Genomic DNA, 20,270 nt, shown 5'->3' on the forward strand with positions numbered 1-20,270 from the left:
AAATGAAATGAGAAATGCGCCGGGAACAGCATGGTGGCTCAGTGGGTTCAGGCAGCTGCTGTGCTTCCTCAGGGGGGTCTGTGGCTTCAATTACAGCATCTGGCTTTAAAACGTGACACGGAGGCTACTGATCAAGCTGCCTGCACATTTCTATCTTAAAAACAGCCTTGAGCTTATTAATAAGAATCAACAGCAACTACAAAAAGAGAGGTTTTTATTTCTCCAGCAGTGGCACACGTACGGTTAGAAACCATTTTACATAAACTTCCCTTCTAACGCGCACCACTCTGCCTACATTGTACCACAATGCACTGCTACCAAAACAATTTCCATCCGTAGCTATTTCCATCACTTCCTGTGTCACACCAGTTTCAGTCATAACAGCTTGCGTGTAACAGATATTGAATAACACTGAAAAAGCAAACTGGTGTCGAGTTATGAAGTGCTAACAAAAATATGAACCTCTAATAGTTTCCTAAATTGTAGATGCTTACAAGAACACAATAGTTCACCACATCCAGTTCCACAATTCATCTCCACACCGTAGTGCAGCCTCCTGCAGCAATGCTGCCGCTCTCATTGAAATGAGTGGTGTATTATAGGCAAGGCCGGATTAAGTTTAATGGGGGCCCGGGGCTGTTATCATTTTGGGGGCCCCTCTTTGCATATTAATTTGCTTCCCTTTACTGTTTTACTACCATCATGCTCAATTAACATTAATGTCAAATGATTCAGTCTTAGCTGATCCATATTTTATCTGATTCGATGTTTGAATTAGCTCCAGTTTTGAAAATGAGCATTGGCCACAGCGTTAGTTACTGGCAGTTTCAAATACAAAATGTTAAATGCAAACTGCAGACTCTTTTGTCGTAATAGCAAGTTATCTGAAAATGTGTTGTCCTTATCTCTTACGAATATGCATCTTCCTTGCGATGACACTGTACTTGGTGTGTTTCTGCCTTTCATACTTCCAAGGTGCTGCTTTGTCAGACATTTACAGGTTCTGATCTGCGTCACGTTCGCGCCGCAGCACACCTGATAAAAGTGGCATGTGACTTGATTGCAGGTCAAGTCTTATGATCAGGCAGTCCCTGCTCCTCCAATGCAATACGGCTTGCTAAAACAGACCTGTTGTTCCGACCCATACAGTCACACACTACTTATTCATGCTTTAGGTATTGTATTATAAATTATATGTATATATATTTTGGGGCCCCTCAAAATCTCAGGTCCTGGGCTGCAGCCCCTAAAACCCCTGCGTTAATCCGGCCCTGATTATCGGACGGAGAGAACAGGCATTCTTGGGGATCAAGAGCACATCACATTCTTTCCACTGCAGAACTGCGGATCACTGAACTAAACTGAACCCAAACAAAACAAATCACGGTAGCAGAAACATTTGATTAATTGCAGCAGGCATTGAACACTGTGAATTATGAAGAGTGTTTGCTTACGTGACCCAGGGCCAGCGTATACACTTCCACTTGAAAAAACAAACACAATATATGTTGGGTAATCAGGTGCAGGTTGTGAAGTGACCTTTCCATTCCCTTTACAGTAATGAGGCTGATTGCAGGGACCTGTATTCCAGAGAGCACAAGTGGAGTGGATTACATACAAATTCAAGCACCCCACGGCACACAACTGGATAACAAACATACCATAATTCAGTGGCACAGTACAACCAAGTGCACAGTTGAGCAGCGTTTACTCGATGAATGGTATTTTACCACAATGTACTTTGAGACAGGATTCTAGGTCAAATTGGTAATACAAATTTCAACACTGTCACATGGTCTACCTCTCAATTGAACATTCTGGACGTATAAACATAATAATAATAATAATAATAATAATAATAATAATAATAATAATAATAATAATAATAATAATATTAATACCTGGCAGACAATTATGTAGATACTAAACATTTTTTAACTGGATAAGGATTTCAACATTGTCCCCTAGTTTGAAAAGTGTAGATTCAAGAAAAAGAAAGTAGAAAATAAAATGAAAATCAGTGAACTTCCCCTAGGCTGAAATGCTGCACTAAAGCCTTTCTGCAGTTAAAATACAGTGTCATATTATAGAGCCTTAATTCAATAAAATGAACTGCCTGTTCTGTGTATATGAACATGGAAAACACAAGTATTATAATACTGTATATAACCCTGGGTCAACTGACCACTAAAACACATGAGAGAAGTCTGGGAACGCTAAAAGGCCATTCAGCCCATCAAGTCTTGTCCCTTGTTAGCACACCATTCTCCCCTACTGGGAGAAACTAATTTAAAAGCACACACTCTAGCCTCTGTTTTAGATCCTTCTATGCCACCTGGTCAGCTATTTTATGCATGTATGACTCTGTAAAAAGTGCTCCCTCCCTTCTGTTCTAAACTTACTTTTACTCAGCTTCCCTTTATGCCCTCTTGTGCTAAATCTGAAGTAGTGTCTTGGGTTAACTTTATCTATTCCATTTATGATCGTATAGACTTCAATCAAGCCCCCTCTTTCCCTTTCTTTTTCTAGGCTGAAGAGATTTCATTACTTTAACCTTTCCCCATATAGCAGCTCATGTCATTAAGTCCTGGGATCAGCCTAGGTGCCCTTCTCTGTACCTTCTTGAGTGCAATGATGTTTTGGCACACAGTACTCTAGGTGGGGTCTAACTTGGGCATTGTATAAGCTTAGCCTAACCACTCTAGACTTGTATTCCACACTTCTGCAATACAGCCTAACACACAGTGTAAAGATGACTACTGACTGCCTCCTCTGTGCCTTCATATTCATGTATCATTGCAGTAGTTTTCCAGTGGCAACAGGATTCAATATTTCCATTATGAAATGCAAAGACGCTGTTCCCACAGAACAAGGACTTAAAAATCTGTGTGAGAGAGAAAACTGGGGCAGCACTTCGGAGTCGTCTGTCGAAGAATTCTTTAACCCACATGCAAGCGTGCGGGGCGGAAGAGTATGGGAGGGGTTCGCCTGAAGCTGCCTATGTTCTATAATAAGAGACATCAATTACATTCCTCTGAAGGGCCTTGGTAATCGCATTAAACAAACTGGATTGCAAAGTTCCATAGCTTTGAAAATATGTGACCCCCACCAACTACTTGTTAAGCTCCAGTCCTTTTGTTTTATTGCTACTGTAATGCCTGCTTCTGTACCATTTATAGATTTCAACAACAGAATATCCATTGATTGTATTGAGATCGTATTGAACAGAACTAACTGGAAACAAAACAAAAGGACCCCTTTCCTTAGAGCGCCACTCCTGTAAAACTGGATTCACTGACCTCCACAGCCCTGCGATTTAAACTGGGTGGCAAGACCAAATCAAAATGTCAAACAAATACATATTCGTCACTTCCATCATTGTCCCTTGCCTTAGACATGTTTACTGAGATATACCGTACTACAGCAGATGCATATTAAAGATGTAAAGGTAAAGTCAAAGTGTGGTAAATCAGAGCGAAGCACTGGTAAACCGTGGTAAATCACGATAACTGCCTTGGTTTTGCAGAAATCTTCACCACACTTTCAACATGCACTGTTTGTATCCTTTCATGTACTGTGCGATTATTACGTGAATATGGGGACCCTCTCTATGTGCATGCACTTTGAGTGATAAAGCGAGAATGAACTCATTCTAATCATTTGGACAAATGGGGTTGAGACCAAAGTTTTCTATGAGTTGTGGAATAAAACCTCTCTTCATGGCAATAGGTTTGTGTGCGGCTGCCCTGAATTCTGTGTGGAAAATCTTACTGTGTGGAAAATCTAAAAAGCTGAAAAATATCATGATTCCCAGATTTTCTGAATAAAATCAAAGACTTACATCTTTAAAAAAAAACTCTTTCTATTAGTAACTATAATAGAAAATCGAGTTCCGTTACGGATATAACTGCGTCTGGCTCGTTGCCAGAGCCTCATGAAAGAAGCAGATGCTTCGTTTCGAAGCTAGGTTTTAATACATTATTTATTTCAGGAGTGATCCTCAGGTGAGTAAGGAGAATACTTTTTTTTATCCCATATAAATAGCTGTTTACCAGTTAAATAACCCTTAGCACTTCTCGAACCTCTGTGTGGAAAACCATGTTACTGCAAATACCAACCCAGGCCTGTGACTGTCCAGGCACTATAGAAATCACACCCTGGGCATAAGATCAAGTACAGCTTCAATGTCATTTTGTTTATTGTTCACCTTTCCCATTTTATGATCTACGGGAGTGGTTCCAGTATTGAGTTTATCATTATTATCTATATCTGTTTTTACCTGGTTTTGTGCTTCTTTTGAGCTTGCCTAGATAATCCTAACTGCCTACACTGAACAGCCTGCATTTTCCATAATAAAAGTTTGGGCTGAAGTGAATAACATTAAGCGCACTACACACTTCAGAAGGTGAAGGGATAGGTGCTATAGGGGTATAGACGCTAGTGTTTGGGTTAAGCAGACCACTGCTCAACACACTAGGATTACAGGCTACACTACACTACAAAATCAGTTTCTGCAACAGCTTAAATATATTACGGTTAATTCTGTCATAAAACTACCTTTTCCTGACCAACCAATAGTAAGCTGTTCTACCTAGAGTGGACATCACTGAGGTCCAGTGGAACCATCCTCACTCACAGAGCACAGCTCCACATCAGACCACAATCGCCAGCGTAGTATCCCAGCATCTGTTCTCAGTTTAATTCCAAGCATCTTATTTTTACACCACATCACTGCTGGAGACGGCCCTGTGGCTGCACCTTTCTGACACGGTAAGTTATGAGCGTCAGAAAGTTGGTTTATAATATATCTAAGGCTCGTCTCTCATCAGTATCATCTTCATTACAGGAACCAGCAGCAGGAGCTACCATCTCTTTAGTTTGAGCGGATCCTCTACGGCCTCTTGCCAAATCGGCCTATTAGTCACATGTCCATCATATCCAAGTAATTATCTACAGTACTCCTCACCGTTCATTCTCTGGCTCCATCTCCTGGCCACTATGCATTGCTTGTCTATTGCCATTGTTCTTGCTATAAGGTGTCCTGTTCACTTCCATCAACGCCCCTCATTGAGTGAGGGTTTAGGAATTAGGTGCTCATAAAAGGTGATGGACAAATGCCTCTCAAGCTGAGATTGCTAACCATTGTTTTGCGATTTGGAATATTGTTCATAGGGGCTGCTTATACTTGTGAGCCAGTCCCCACAGGTACAATGGTATTGCAAGATGTGTGCCTCTCATTATGATAAATTCCCTTCTGTTATAACAGAAGACATCTAAAAGAGCTGTACACCAATCCAGTAAAACATATTCTTAAAAAGAAAGTACATCAGGTAAAACAATAGGTAAAGTCAATTGTCTAATAACATCTTACAGTAGAACTGTCAAAGCACTGTCAGACAAAACCAAACCCACAATGTTAATACTATGGAGAAACATTAAGACAGGACTTAAACCCTAAATAGGAATTATACAGGTGGTGCAATAAGAAAACTATTGCTATTTATCTTACGACATGACCAGGAACATTACAGACCTGCAGCAACAGTATTCATTCAAAACTAAAACTAAGCTTAGTTGTTTTCTTATGTTTGTGAGGATCTACTACAGCTTTTTAGGATTATGATTTGCTCAAAATAGAACGAAAGTTAGAAAGGTTGAGGGAAATGCTCCCACACCAGTGCAGCAGGGTAGGAAGCCACCGCAAGCACCTTCAACTGTAAGAACACAAACAGCTACACCACACAACTACACAGTCGCACTTACCAACATTCAGTGTATCGACTCAAACAGGCAGGAAGCTGACGTCAATCATTTTCAAATGAATATACATAACCTGAGGGAAGCAAGGGCCCTTAGTAGGGATTGAACCCGGGACCTTCTACGCCAGAAAAAATGAAAATTTCACTGCAGAGATAAAGGGCCAGTTTCTTTAACGCAGGTCAGCAGATGTTGTCGTCTTATCTGCCTACTTCTGTCTTCTAGAAAGAGCCTATTTCAAACATACTGAAACCTCACTTTGTGCCTTTTCTTGGCACCTCTGCTTTTGTTTTAGTATTTATTTGCATGTTTAAACAACAGTTCTGTTTCTGACTGAAACATTTTTTTTTGTTATTGCGTAAAGCTTATCTAATTTTTAGAGAAAAAAACTGAAAAAACCTTAAAAGCTTTTCAAACTTTTTTTTTTCATTCTCTCTAGCGCTAGGAAAAATCTTCATACCCAAGGACATGCATGAAATATCACAAGCCTGAATAGCCTGGAAACAAGTTTGTAGTCACAGGTTTTAAAGTATTAAAATAATCCTTGCACACTCTTTGGTGCAATTACATACCACAACAGAGCTATCAGGGGGAATCGGGGGGAAATCTGTCAGACTTGCAAGTTTATTTTTCCATGTGTTATCTGCAGATAAGCCGTGCTGTAATTTTAGATTCCCACTGACATAGCTGTGCATGAATTCAGATCTGATTTTGCATTACACGGTGCAAAAAGGTGACACATTTTGGCTAATGTAACCCATTAGAAAAGCAGACGCATTGCCAGCGTGTGAAATCTGAAGCTTGTGATTAAGAAAGTGCAGACCCAGGGGTCATCCTGATGGAAGGAGAGCGTACACAACCACCCCGAGGCACTGAAGCTGCGATACTGGGAGAGCCAACACCCTGTGCACTGATTGCTGCACAAATCCATAGTCTCTTTGTAGTATCAGTGCATTACAGCTGTTTTGTTAGTCTATTATATTACCATTACTGTCTCCTAATGCTAATAGAAACACGATTAGTGTTTTTTTTTTATTTGATATTATCTTCATTCTCAGCCTCACAGCAGCAATGACAAACACCTTTGAAACATATCTGTGTTTTTTGTGTTCTGCAAAACTAACAATCCACTCTGTGGAATCTATTTTCATGCTAATGGGATAGATGCCTATTATTATACAAAACAATACAATTACTGTACTTGTATCTCTCTGCACAAGTTATAAACACCATCCTTTAGCAAGTTCTGGGACACAGATGCTCCAATTCTGTTCCAATACGTGGGACAGAAATACCTTCCGTCTACTTATAGAAATATCCGCTATATGCAGTAACTGTAGGGCACGCTTTTGTTTAAATGTCCCTCACACTACAGTTTATTGTTGTTATGAAAATGGTAATGGCTGAGGGTATCTTTTAAAGTTACACATACTTTTCATTAAATACAGGAATAAATCCTTTCCTAAAAAAAAAAAAAGAAACGTTAACCAGACTCAAATATTATAAATAATTAGAACAAGGGCTTGTTACCAAGAGGCTCCCGGTTCAATCCCAGCCACTGACTCACTGTGTGTGACCCTGAGCAAGTCACAAAACCAAGGTCCTATTGGAAGTGACTCTGCAGCAGCAGTTGTGATGCATAGTTCACCTCTAGTCCATAAGTTGCTTTGGATAAAAGCATCTGCTAAATGACCAGTTCATCATCATCATAATCATAATCATAATCATAATCATAATCATAATCATAATCATAATCATAATCATAATAATAATACTAATAATAATAATAATAATAATAATAATAATAATAATAATTAGTTTGCAGTCAAGTGCATTGCAGTCCAGTCATTTATGTAGTCATGAATTTCACATTGCCTTCTTTGTTTGCAACAGTATTCAGGACTTCATGTAAACTAAATGAAGTAACCTGACTTTAGATTACTTTATATACAGTATACCCAGAACTACCAGAAAATAAATACATGTGCAGGCTTGTTGGGCTGAGGGGAGGGGCATTAGTTACCCATTTTATACCATTCAAACCGCTTGCATAAAATAAGTCATCATCCCCTCTTCACATGCCTTTATATGCAAATATTTTGTTTTTCTCAACAAATGGGTTCCAGCAATGCTAAGTTGATAGAAAGGTGGTAATGTACACAGAGTCCCCTGCATGTTGTACCAGTCTCTGTAGTAACTGAGGGGGAGGGATAAACACGAGTATATGCACAGTTCCATCACAAACACACGTGATTCTTTTGATTTGTCCTTTTAAATGGCTAAATGTCTAGAACGCAACCAAACCCAATAAACACACAGCTCTAAAGAACCAATGTGGTGTCCTTTCCTGAATTTCCATTGCTGGAGGGGATACAGATCCCCCTCCAGCAATGAACATGCTGTTCAAATCAAAAAGCAACATGCTTCCTAAAATAGAGATACAATTAAGCCCAATTATCCTCACTTTAGCTTGTCATCATAACCCCAGGTCATGAAGTTTGGTTAATTTAGATGGTATTTTTAACTTGCAATGTAACCATGTTTCTGTCAGCACTTTTAACTGGGTTGGAAGCTCAAACTTTGAGGTATTTACTTCTTGTGGCCTGCACTAAAGCACCTTTATAAAACACTGTGTGAATCTATACTTCTTGAAACCTACTTAGATATCAAATATACAACGTGTCTGATAACCATGATATGCATCTGCTGCATGCAGAGCATCCTCTTAAATGCCCATGCATACTGTGGTTTCACCTTTTTACATTTTCCCAGTTTTTCTCAACCAAATCTGGAGGTTTTAAAAAAAAAGAAAATGATTTGACAGCAACCTTGTGAATTGTTTTCTTTTTAAATGATTACATAAGAGAACTGTAAATGTACAGCACATCATTAACAACAGTGTCATATACCATAGGTACTGGAAAATAATGTATTCTTTTCAACATTAAGGAATGTGTAAACCATTCGAATTTTAAAGTGCCCAAAATGCTATTCTGACATTTGACCTTTGAACCTGCTGTTAGTGTAACATTGCAAAAGCTCCCCAGAGAAGTCTGGTAAAGTTAATGATGTGCACATTAAACCCTTTATTAACAAGACTGGAGTGTGGAAGAAACACAGTCCTGGATTAATTCAAATAATCTGACGGAAAATAGAAATTACAAAATAGGTGTGAATACCAAAATGTAAACCGTTCAGAGCCCTAGCAACAGTTTAATGAACAAAATGTACTAAAGAAATACTTTTTTTTGTTTTCTCTCCTTCAGGTACCTGCTTTACAGCCAAACAGTCCCCTTTCATTGAGATAAAATTACTAATATCTACGTTGGCTCCAAAGAAACACTTTTCACCACCGCCCAACAATCGGCTAAGTGAAATCACATGTAGAGGTTTAAGAAGAGCCTGCAAGGGGTCCTCGTTGAATGGAAAACAGGTGCTCCAGTTTTGTGCCATGTAATACCCCATTTAGCCCCGGGACCAAAGGTTACCAAGCTAATAGCTGCCTTGTGGCGCACAGGGAAAGCTCAAGCACTGGCCAAGGTTAAACATCTGGGACATATTTCACATACTTGCAACATATGCTTCAGGTTCAATTAAAATGAGGCCTTGGCATATTTATTAATCTTTTTACTTTCATCCTATAAAAGGCCTCCTCTGACCTGACCTCAATATTTTACAATTTGAGCAAACAGAAAAGGTAATGAGAACAAGAGGTCACTACCTGCTAGCGAATGGAAAAGACACATTTGCTCAGCCTTAAAACTCCCATTTGTTGTACACTTAACTGGGAATAAAGCAATAGCAAAGGGCTAAGAGGGAAGGTGGGGGGTTTGGTAGAAGAGAAGTACAGAGAAAGAAGAAGAAAAATACAGCCTTTCAAGTTACCAACAGCTAAAATGAAATGCTAACAGTCGAGTGGCGTGCTAGATCAAAATGAATAAAGTGAGAGCTGGTAAATTGTAGCCTTTGTGGTTTCCTGCTATTTGTAGCGCTAGAGTCCACTGTGTAATAATAATGGGTTCCTCTTATGTGGAATAATAATCGCAATTCTGAATCTAACTGCAGGAGGCTTGCTCAGAATCCAGCACCCTCATTTGAATTTCAAAGTTATAACAGCTTTATATGATAATTTGCATCTTGCATCCTTCTCTTTTGAAGCAAACTTTTTTATTGCCCATTTTCTATGGCTGTATACATCTATCGGCAATAGGACTGCACATGATGTAAAGTGCGTATGTCTATATACCGTCAGTATGTACTGTATTATACAGGACACCACCAAAGATAAACAGACCCTTTATTCACCAGATGTAAAACCTATGGGACCGGATGAAAAAGGTGAGTTATAAAAAGAGTGTCTATCAAGTGCAACGTCACTGCAGCTGCCTTCAGAAAAGCTATCAAGTTGGGAGGCAGGCTGAATTATTACAGTTCCTGGTGGATAGAACAGAAAAGAAAGTGGATTTATAGTCCTCTGTCCTTCTCACAATGCACACCAGACATTGTTGGGATGATAAACAGCTCAGTTCAATTATTTTTTCTTCTAAAGAGGTAGTGGCTTAAAGATTTTTTTTGTTCTGTCTGTAAAACAGTGTCATGACTAAAAATGCCAGTCCCAAGGTACCAGAATGTTAGAGAAGATAATTACCTTGTCATCTTTGTCATATTCCTCATCCTCGTCCTCTAGCATGTCCTCCACTGTCTGCTGCTGGAAGCAAAAGGAAAAAAAAATGAATAAAAGAGACCAATTGTCAGGATTAAAATAAGAAAGGTTGTTTTTTGTTCTGTCAGGGGTGATGGGGGAACATTCTTCCACTATCCCATACAACTACCCACCCCACCCTGACACCCACCCAGGATGAAAACTTCATTTGGCTTTGAGACAGATAGGGGCGGTGGCGTGGGCCGGCAACTATGTGGTTCAGTGGTCCAAATCTGATGGAACAATAGTAATTCCAACACACTCAAAGCCATTGAAACAAGAAACACAGATGTGAACACACACACACACACACACACACACACACACACACACACACACACACACACACACTAAATAATAATATAATAATAACATTTTGTTTGAATGCCATATTTATTTTGTAAGCATTCGGTGAAATAACAGATTCTACCTCCCAGAAACTATAAAAACTATACATTTGAAGAAATGATTAAGGTTATTTCATATTATTTCATATTCTATCTGAACAGAATGACACAGCTGAAAAGTATATCAGTGAGGCTCTAGCCTCTACCAAATTCTGTATTTATAATATCTGATCACATTTTTTTGACCATTCCTCCAAACATTTAAGTGTTTTTTTTTGTTTAATATAAATTTCTGTGCAGAAGAATTACATTTGATTTGCATTTGTGATTTGCATTTACATGTAGCAATCACACTAGTCTCAGAACAATGAAACAGAAATGTGTAGCTTTTTACAGCCTATGCAGTCGACTACTACCTTCCATTAATGAGATCATATAAAGAGCTTGTGTGAGGTTGCATCACTTTGGATAAAGGCATCTGCCAAATAAATAATAATAATAAAAAAAATAATAAAAAAAAAATAATAATAAATAATAATAATAATAATAATAATAATAATAATAATAATAATAATAATAATAATAATAATAATAATAATAATAATAACGGGGTCCATGTTTATGGGATTTTCATGTACTTAAATAACATTTCACCTTCTTAAAGTCCATCACTGGTTATATCAACCACATTTCTATACTTTGTAATTAATACACAAAGTTGCCCAAGGTGTTGGGAGGTTGAATTGACTGATGGAATTGGGGTACGTTGAAACTAAAGTGATCAGGTTTTTTGTAAGTGTTTGAAACTCACATGGTTTATTTTTGTCCAAACCTGATACAGAAGGGGCTGTGATGGGTGTGTTGTGTTGTAACACCTTCATTGGTAAACCTCTCAATGAAGGTGTTACAACACAACCCATGCCCCATACAACTAGCCCCAACCTCCTCTATTGAATCCACACACCCCCCCACACCAAGAACAACAATTTACAAAATTATAAAGATGGTTTACTTTAATATAATGCATCACCATGTGCCTTAAAGTGTGCATTTTACAGACATTGTTATCTTATGATTTAACGCACTGTCAATTTCAATGGTTCAACCTTCTAAAGCATAGAGAATTTTTTCTGTAGAAATCAGCACCTACAGTAGGAAGCTATACCATTATGCTGACTACAGAAGCCTCTTTTTTAACTGGAATGGGTATTTATTATGGGAGCAAAATGCACTCTGAATGTTCAAATCACATATTGGATCAATTTAACTGTTCTGCAGTAGAATTCTGAGCGAGTGAGAAAGTGGTCATTTCACAGCAGCTGACCCAAATAAAATAACACATACAAAAACTCCACCATGTGCTTGTATAACCTCCCCCATCTATAAAACCTAAAACAGGAGACCCATCAACTGAAAGAGCTGCTAGAAGACAGCAATTTATATTTCAAGGGCTTTCCCCTCCTCGGTGAAATACTATACCAATAAACAACAAGAGAAATTGTGTACAAAGCAATGCCATTTTTTGTTTATCTAAAAGCTTTCTATTTCCTTTTTAGATCCATTATTCAGAAGAGATAAAGAGTTAAAGACACTTCAATAAACATGACTGGTGTTGTGGTAATAGTGCATGACTTAATCAATAACACTTATAGATCCAGTGGGTTCGTTTAAGGCTTGTTTCTTGAACGCAGCAGTAAAGCCCAGATAATTATCCAAAATTATCCACAGTTCAAGCCTCACAGTGAGCTCCTGTCTACAAAAAGGACTGCATCTGAAGTGCTTGAGAAAGTAGTCAATACTGTGAAGTATGTATTGCTGTTTTCACTTTGCTGTGCTTTTCCGTATGGCTGATGCATGCCCACTGCAACAAAACAAAAAGAAGTAAATAAAAGAAAGAGAGAGATGTCCCTCCCGTGACATTCAGTGAGCACTGCCCAAGGGGAAGGTTGAAAACAAAACAAAAACGACCTTGTTGTTGTACACAGAAACAAGTGCCTGCCACAAATAAAAACATGTTGCCTTGAAGCAGTACAGCTTAACCAGCATAAATCAGTTCAAGACTTGGATCGCTGTCTGCTTAAACACAGCCCTTTCCTTCTTTCATTTGGATTCTGGTTTTTTTCTTTTTTAATTAAAATCTGCTATATATATATATATATATATACAGCTCTGGAAAAAATTAAGAGACCACTGCAAAATGATCAGTTTCTCTGGTTTTACTATTTATAGGTATGTGTTTGGGTAAAATGAACATTTTTGTTTTATTCTATAAACTACTGACAACATTTCTCCCAAATTCCAAATAAAAATATTGTCATTTAGAGCATTTATTTGCAGAAAATGACAACTGGTCAAAATAACAAAAAAGATGCAGTGTTGTCAGACCTCGAATAATGCAAAGAAAATAAGTTCATATTCATTTTTAAACAACACAATACTAATGTTTTAACTTAGGAAGAGTTCAGAAATCAATATTTGGTGGAATAACCCTGATTTTCAAGCACAGCTTTAATGCGTCTTGGCATGCTCTCCACCAGTCTTTCACATTGATGTTGGGTGACTTTATGCCACTCCTGGCGCAAAAATTCAAGCAGCTCGGTTTTGTTTGATGGCTTGTGACCATCCATCTTCCTCTTGATCACATTCCAGAGGTTTTCAATGGGGTTCAGGTCTGGAGATTGGGCTGGCCATGACAGGGTCTTGATCTGGTGGTCCTCCATCCACACCTTGATTGACCTGGCTGTGTGGCATGGAGCATTGTCCTACTGGAAAAACCAATCCTCAGAGTTGGGGAACATTGTCAGAGCAGAAGAAAGCAAGTTTTCTTCCAGGACAACCTTGTACTATAAATAGTAAAACCAGAGAAACTGATGATTTTGCAGTGGTCTCTTAATTTTTTCCAGAGCTGTATATATATATATTTTACATACTTGTTTTTAAATTAATGTGTTTGTATATTTATATGTAATGATTTCGATTTTGAACAGAAAAAAGCATCATCCCTATCAATAACAGAACATTAGACAATAACATAACAGTCACCACATAATAATCTATCACTGCTTTCAAAATTCTAAAACACACTTAATGAATTCAAACGGAATGGCTTTTTCAGTGCCTTCAGTGTTGTCAATATAAATAATTCTCACTGATTTTAATACGTTTATTTCAATTTTAATTTTAATTTTAATTAACTTTGTACAAAAGCTGTAGCCTAAATCTGGTCCTGTGTGTATGTGAGTGAATGAATACTTTTTTTTTTTTTGTAACTGGGGCCTATTATGTTCCATATCCAGGGTGTTCTTGGAATCTGGATGCAATCTGGGTTAACCTTTAACCCCCCCTCACTGAAATAAATCAATCAATAAATAAACTGTGGTGTAATCATGAGGCACCATCGCCAGCAATGTGCCCCATTGACCAGCACACTTACAGGAACATATTATTGCATACACATGGTATTCTCCTGGCGAGCTGCACGCCAAATGTTTAGCAGTGTTCAGAAAACAGTCAGCTGAACGCATATATTATTATTATTATTTATTTATTTCTTAGCAGACGCCCTTATCCAGGGCGACTTACAATTGTTACAAGATATCACATTATTTTTACATACAATTACCCATTTTATAGTTGGTTTTTTTTTTTTACTGGAGCAATCTAGGTAAAGTACCTTGCTCAAGGGTACAGCAGCAGTGTCCCCTACCAGGGATTGAACCCACGACCCTGCAGTCAAGAGTCCAGAACCCTAACCACTACTCCACACTGCTGCCCATATATAATGTTATAGGGGTGTATAACAAACAAGATAACACTTCATTCATTTTGCAATGACCCATACAAAGGCGCTGCCAGATTATGGTGCAGTGTTACAGCCCTTATAATGCCCCTCTTTCTTACAGAAAAGGAAACGACGCATTGATTTTACGTTCAAACGTCAAAGTAAACATCGAATCAAAAGCTCCTTCAGGTCATTTACTTATTGTCATGTTCACGCATTTACAGAATTCTAAAGCATGGTAAGAGTCACTATGTCGTAGTTACAGTGTTTGTTAAAAGCATTTACCATTGTTTATGATTGGGAAAGTGACTTCAAATGCAATGTTGTTCAGGTATGTTTTTCTGTAACTTGGTTGAATTTATTATTATTATTATTATTATTATTATTATTATTATTATTATTATTATTATTATTATTATTAGTGATAGTATTATTATTAGTATTATTATTAGAACTCCTGTATAGCTAAAACAATGAATGGATGGTTTCAAGGCACTGAGTCTGCAGGTAATTGGAAAGTACATCAAGTTATATTTTCTTTATACCGCATCATACCTAACCTGCTAAAACAAGTCCTAGGGGAAAGCTTTTTAATGAAGCTCACTGGTCATTATAGAGTGAGTAGAGTGGTGCTCCACCATTCCTTCGAAAAACACAGGTCACAGGTCTTGAGCGGTGGACTAATAGGCTGCAAAAATAATAGCCGTCTCTCTGTGGCATTTTTATTCTGTGACAGGGAGTGATGGAGTATACCAGGGAGCTGTGCAGTCGCACGGTGAGTAAAGTCTCACACACAGTAATCTTCAGAACCAAGTGTAAACCAATGAGACAAGGGGACTGGAAAACATACTGTGCCTTCCAGAGCCACACAGCGAGAAACAAGAGGTAAACTAACAGCAAACACACTCCGAACATCATTAGCAAAATGTGCACAAAGTTCACGGGCAGGAGAAAAAACAATTACAATACCACTGCTTTAAATCAAGAGTGCGATTCAAACTGTGCTGAGGCACAGGGGAAATCAGCATGATCTAATGTACCCAGTTAAAAGTGACATGACCTTTTTGTAGTGTCACCTGTCACAGGCTGGGATGTCACAAACTGAAGCGCATCTTCCAAACGCTAGTCGCAGGCGCTTTATTTTTTACTCCGCTGTCTTGGAAAATCTAGCGAGTCAGGAGACGTTAAAGGGAAGCGTTACTAGACAAAGTCCTGCCATATCAGGTACGACAGCACATTATTCCAGATTAAAGGGCTCACGAAGTGTAAGCACAGCGCTGAAGACAATGCCTCCTGTTTGCTTTTTCATTCGACTTTGCCTCTATCTACAAAAAGATTGGATTTATTTAGTTATTTATTTATTTAGTTATTTTCCCCGCAAGGAAGAAATATATAAATGAAATGAGGCCTGGAGCCAGGGCCCACGGTTACAAAGCTGAGTGACTAGGCCTGCTTTTTTTTTTATTGAACTCTGTGGACTTCAGATCTATAAGCTGTCACTCCACCTGCACAGTATATTAGACATAATTAATGTAGGTTCTAATGGAGTTGTTATTTATAAATCAAACATTTACAAGTTACGTTTTTTTTTAAGTTCAAAGGAATATAAAATGTGTGTGTATTTTTTCCAAGCTTTATAAATGTCTTGTTTTACCAAATATAGGGCCCTTAATGTTACAAAACATTATAATAAAATAATTTGACAAAATTAAGTTATATTTTCCAATCACAATAAATGATCAAATTGTTCTTTTCCGTCAGTTTTATAACTTTAGGCATACAGCTGTTCACTTTATAACATTGTAGCAGACACCAGTAGCACACATTTCTCACTAAGGCTTTTCATAGTTTATTCTGCAAAGATATCATTCCTCCACAACATATTCCCAGGTTTACCCAAATGTAGTATTTAAAATCAAGCCTAACACTGATTTGCTGGTTTGAAGAATGGAACGACATTGTTAGCTATATGTTTGCCTATTTCTCCAATCAGCCCCTAGCTTATTAGTCTTTTTTTAAATTATTTTCAGTATATTTTCTCTGCCATTGCTCTTTACAAAGTCATTTCTAAAAGTTCACTCAAACAAGTGACAGGCCTATTCATGGTTAGAACCTGAGCCTGCTGATACTGTGAAATTACTTCGCCAGCTAAGCTTAGTGGTCACTGGTGGAAATACAAAATCAACAGTATATCTGATCTTTGGTTTGCATTGCACGAGGAGATGCATGTGAAGTTGGGGCAGAGCATTTGAAAGGGGTGTTCAAAGTCCAATTAGAAGAGTGGAAAATAATAAACCGAAATACTGTCTTACAAAGTGTTTACATCACCCCATATGGGAGAGCAGCAGACATAAAGCATTGAAATGTCAAGGGACCTAAACACCACAAATGAAATGTACTGTATGGTGTCTGTATTTCAGCCCCAGCACCACCACATGCCTGTGAGATAAAGCAGCTCAGTGATCATTCCTTTCTATTGTATGCAAATAGACTCTGTGGCCACAGTGCATACAATGAAAGCAGACAGAAGTCATCAACAGCACAAGATTATTTCCATTAAAAAGCTATGATGTTTCTTTGTGGTTTAGGAGGGGTGCTTTGGCATAGGCGCATTTGAGACTATCAAACCACCACTTTCCGGGTAATGACCTTTTTATGCAACAGAATGGTTTAATTGTTGTTTATCATAATTAACAGCAGCGTTTTCAAGGCAGGCGGATCAGCAGTGTCCCTGCCAGCTCCATATTACTCGACAAAGCCTCAGTGTGGAATGTAAGGAAATGTAATTCTCATGGAGCAATGTAAACCACTTCCCACCACATGTGCCTTCACAAAGGAAATGTTTACAAAAATAAACAGAGAAAAGGGTTTGGAGTGAAAGAGGTTTCATCGTGTAATTTATGTTTCTCCGTCCTAATGTGTGCAGATGCTAATATTTGGATGTCTTACAAACCAAATGAACATTTCCACCCCCCGGGGGGATTACAAAGGAATGTGGTTTGGAGTTGTGCTCTCTGTAAACGGTCTGGAGCTTATTTGTGTCGTTCTCGCTGCGCGTCCGGTAACCGCAGCATGTGTTTGTGTGTCAGTGGATTTGCAGCGCCTGCATATTAACGGAATCTGAAATTACTGCCTGTCTGCTTTGTGAAGTCCAACCAAGTTATTTCAGGTCAGGTGAAAACACCTCAGGATGGCACGATGGTTTAGAGAGAGAGATAAAACCCCATCCATTACGGTTTACTGAGTCTACAAACATACACGCACTGTGCTGCCACAGACCCTTTAAAAACACCCACCCCTCCTTCATTCATTTACTAGAAGAAAACGCCCCTTTCTTGAAGAGTTCTAAAAACAAGTTGCCTCATCAATTCATCTGGTTTAATCAGAAGCAGATTTTTGTATTTGTTTATTGTAACAGTAAAGTGAGGTCTCGCTGCTTCACAAGGAGAGGACCTTGGGCAGCCTGAACTGTTGTGGTTACAATTGTCAAAATCCAGAGCAGCGAGACGACTCTTTCCAATGCTGTGAAGCATGTGGGCGCTGTACAGTATACTAAACAGTCCTGCTGTTAAAATCTAGTCATGTTTAATGCCTCCTTTTCATAATCTAGTTCGCACTGGGTGCTTTGTTGGCTAACAGTCTATGCACAAAACGGTGCTATAATATAACATTTTATACAGACACATATTGAGCAAAAGGTTTCTTTATACAGTATGCAACATGCAGCAGCAAGGTTTTAAGATTCTGAAGAATATCTTCCAAGCTGTGTCACAAAAAAGTAATACACTTGATTGTCTCAATTATGAAACAGTATTGTTTTAGCAAACAATGTCTCCATCTACAGGATTATGCACGTACTGCAGTCTAACACACAACTGGACTGTTGGGTTTGTTTCGCGGTAACAGCAGTAGAAGTGCTTTAAGATGAATCTTCTGATTAATGTGCAGGCACTTCTGATTAATATTAATCTTAATGTTTCTCCAAAAACCTTGTGAGAATATAACTTGTTCAGAGATTACCTTATTAGCATGGTTTGGTTTTCAAGTACTGTACTGTGTATATATACAGTAGATGCTGGTTATTAGCAACCCTGATAAAGACAGCTTTTGGTTATTAACAACATTTTCCAAGGAACCAATTAGTGACAACTTTATTACTAGTTGCCAGTGCTACAGAGCACACTTTATGCTCATACTTCATGCAGCTTTTATAACACACTGACTGAGGCAGAATCGTGGCTTTGTAGTACATCATTGTGTAGTACTATTTAAGCCTAACGTCTTTTTATTGTTTTACACACACGTGAAGTAAACAGATCTATGTTTGGGTATTTCATGTTTCTCATGTTAATTTTTGAACACTGTAACATTTAAAACACATGTATTTCAGTGACATATTTGTACAACTACAGTATATATCATTGTTCCATATAAATACACTTGAAAACGGGGGCTTTTCGCTTATTGTCAACTTTCGGTTAATGACAACTTTTTGCTGGGAACCGAGATGTTGTTAATAAGCAGCATCTACTGTGTATATACAGTGCCTTGCATAAGTATTCACCCCCCTTGGACTTTTCCACATTTTGTAGTGTTACAGTCTGGAATTAAAATTGATTTAATTAGGATTTTTTTGTCACTGATCTACACAAAATAGTCCATAATGTCGAAGTGGGGAAAAAAATCTACATATTTTTCAGAATTATTTAGAAATAAAAAACTGAAAAGTCTTGTTTGCATAAGTATTCACCCCCATTGCTGTAACACCCCTAAATAAGCTCTGGTGCAACAAATTGCCTTCAGAAGTCACATAATTAGTTGAATGGCGTCCACCTGTGTGAAATTAAAGTGTCACATGATCTCAGATTAAATACACCTGTTTCTGGAAGGCCCCAGAGTTTGTTAGAGAGCATATCTAAACAAACAGCATCATGAAGACCAAGGAGCTATCAAAACAAGTCCGGGATAAAGTCCTGGAGAAGCACCAATCAGGGTTGGGTTATAAAAAAATATACCAAACTTTGAACATCCCCCAGAGCACTGTTAAATCCATTATTAAAAAATTGAAAGAATATGGCACAACCGCGACTCTGCCTAGAAAAGGCCGTCGACCAAAACTCAGTGACCAGGTAAGGAGGGCATTAGTCAGAGAAGCAACCAAAAGGCCAATGGTAACTCTGAAGGAGCTGCAGAGATCCACAGCTGAGATGGGAGAAACCGTCCATGGGACAACTATAACCTGGACGCGCCACAAAGCTGGGCTTTATGGAAGAGTGGCGAGAAGAAAGCCATTGCTGAAAAAAAAACCATATCAAATCCCGTTTGGATTTGGGCAAAAGGCATGTGGGAGACACAGCAAACATGTAGAAAAAGGTTCTCTGGTCTGATGAGACCAAAATTGAACTTTTTGGCCTTAGCGCAAAACGCTGTGTGTGGTGCAAAGCCAACACTGCTCATCACCCTGAGAACACCATCCCCACGGTGGCAGCATCATGTTACGGGGAGGCTGTGTGGTCCAGTGGTTAAAGAAAGGGGCTTGTAACCAGGAGGTCCCCGGTTCAAATCCCACCTCAGCCACTGACTCATTGTGTGACGCTGAGCAAGTCACTTAACCTCCTTGTGCTCCATCTTTTGGGTGAGATGTAATTGCTAATGCATAGTTCACACACCCTAGTCTCTGTAA

At 38.5% G+C, this 20,270-nt stretch overlaps 1 protein-coding gene across 9 annotated transcripts in view; it reads right to left on the reverse strand.

Moving 5' to 3' along the window:
- The window catches only part of LOC117404022 (multiple C2 and transmembrane domain-containing protein 1-like), a 150,701-nt gene that overhangs the window by 17,823 nt on the left and 112,608 nt on the right, over positions 1-20,270 (reverse strand). For 6 of the 9 annotated variants that reach the window (XM_058986416.1, XM_058986325.1, XM_058986564.1 and 3 more), the window contains one exon: positions 10,406-10,465. In XM_058986416.1, the coding sequence (XP_058842399.1) occupies positions 10,406-10,465 (60 nt within the window). The remainder of the gene's footprint in view (positions 1-10,405; positions 10,466-20,270) is intronic. The other 3 variants (XM_058986470.1, XM_058986366.1, XM_058986607.1) reach the window with 1 other exon arrangement.

This window comes from Acipenser ruthenus, chromosome 1, assembly GCF_902713425.1.
Source record: "Acipenser ruthenus chromosome 1, fAciRut3.2 maternal haplotype, whole genome shotgun sequence".
Classification (NCBI taxonomy): Eukaryota; Metazoa; Chordata; class Actinopteri; order Acipenseriformes; family Acipenseridae; genus Acipenser; species Acipenser ruthenus.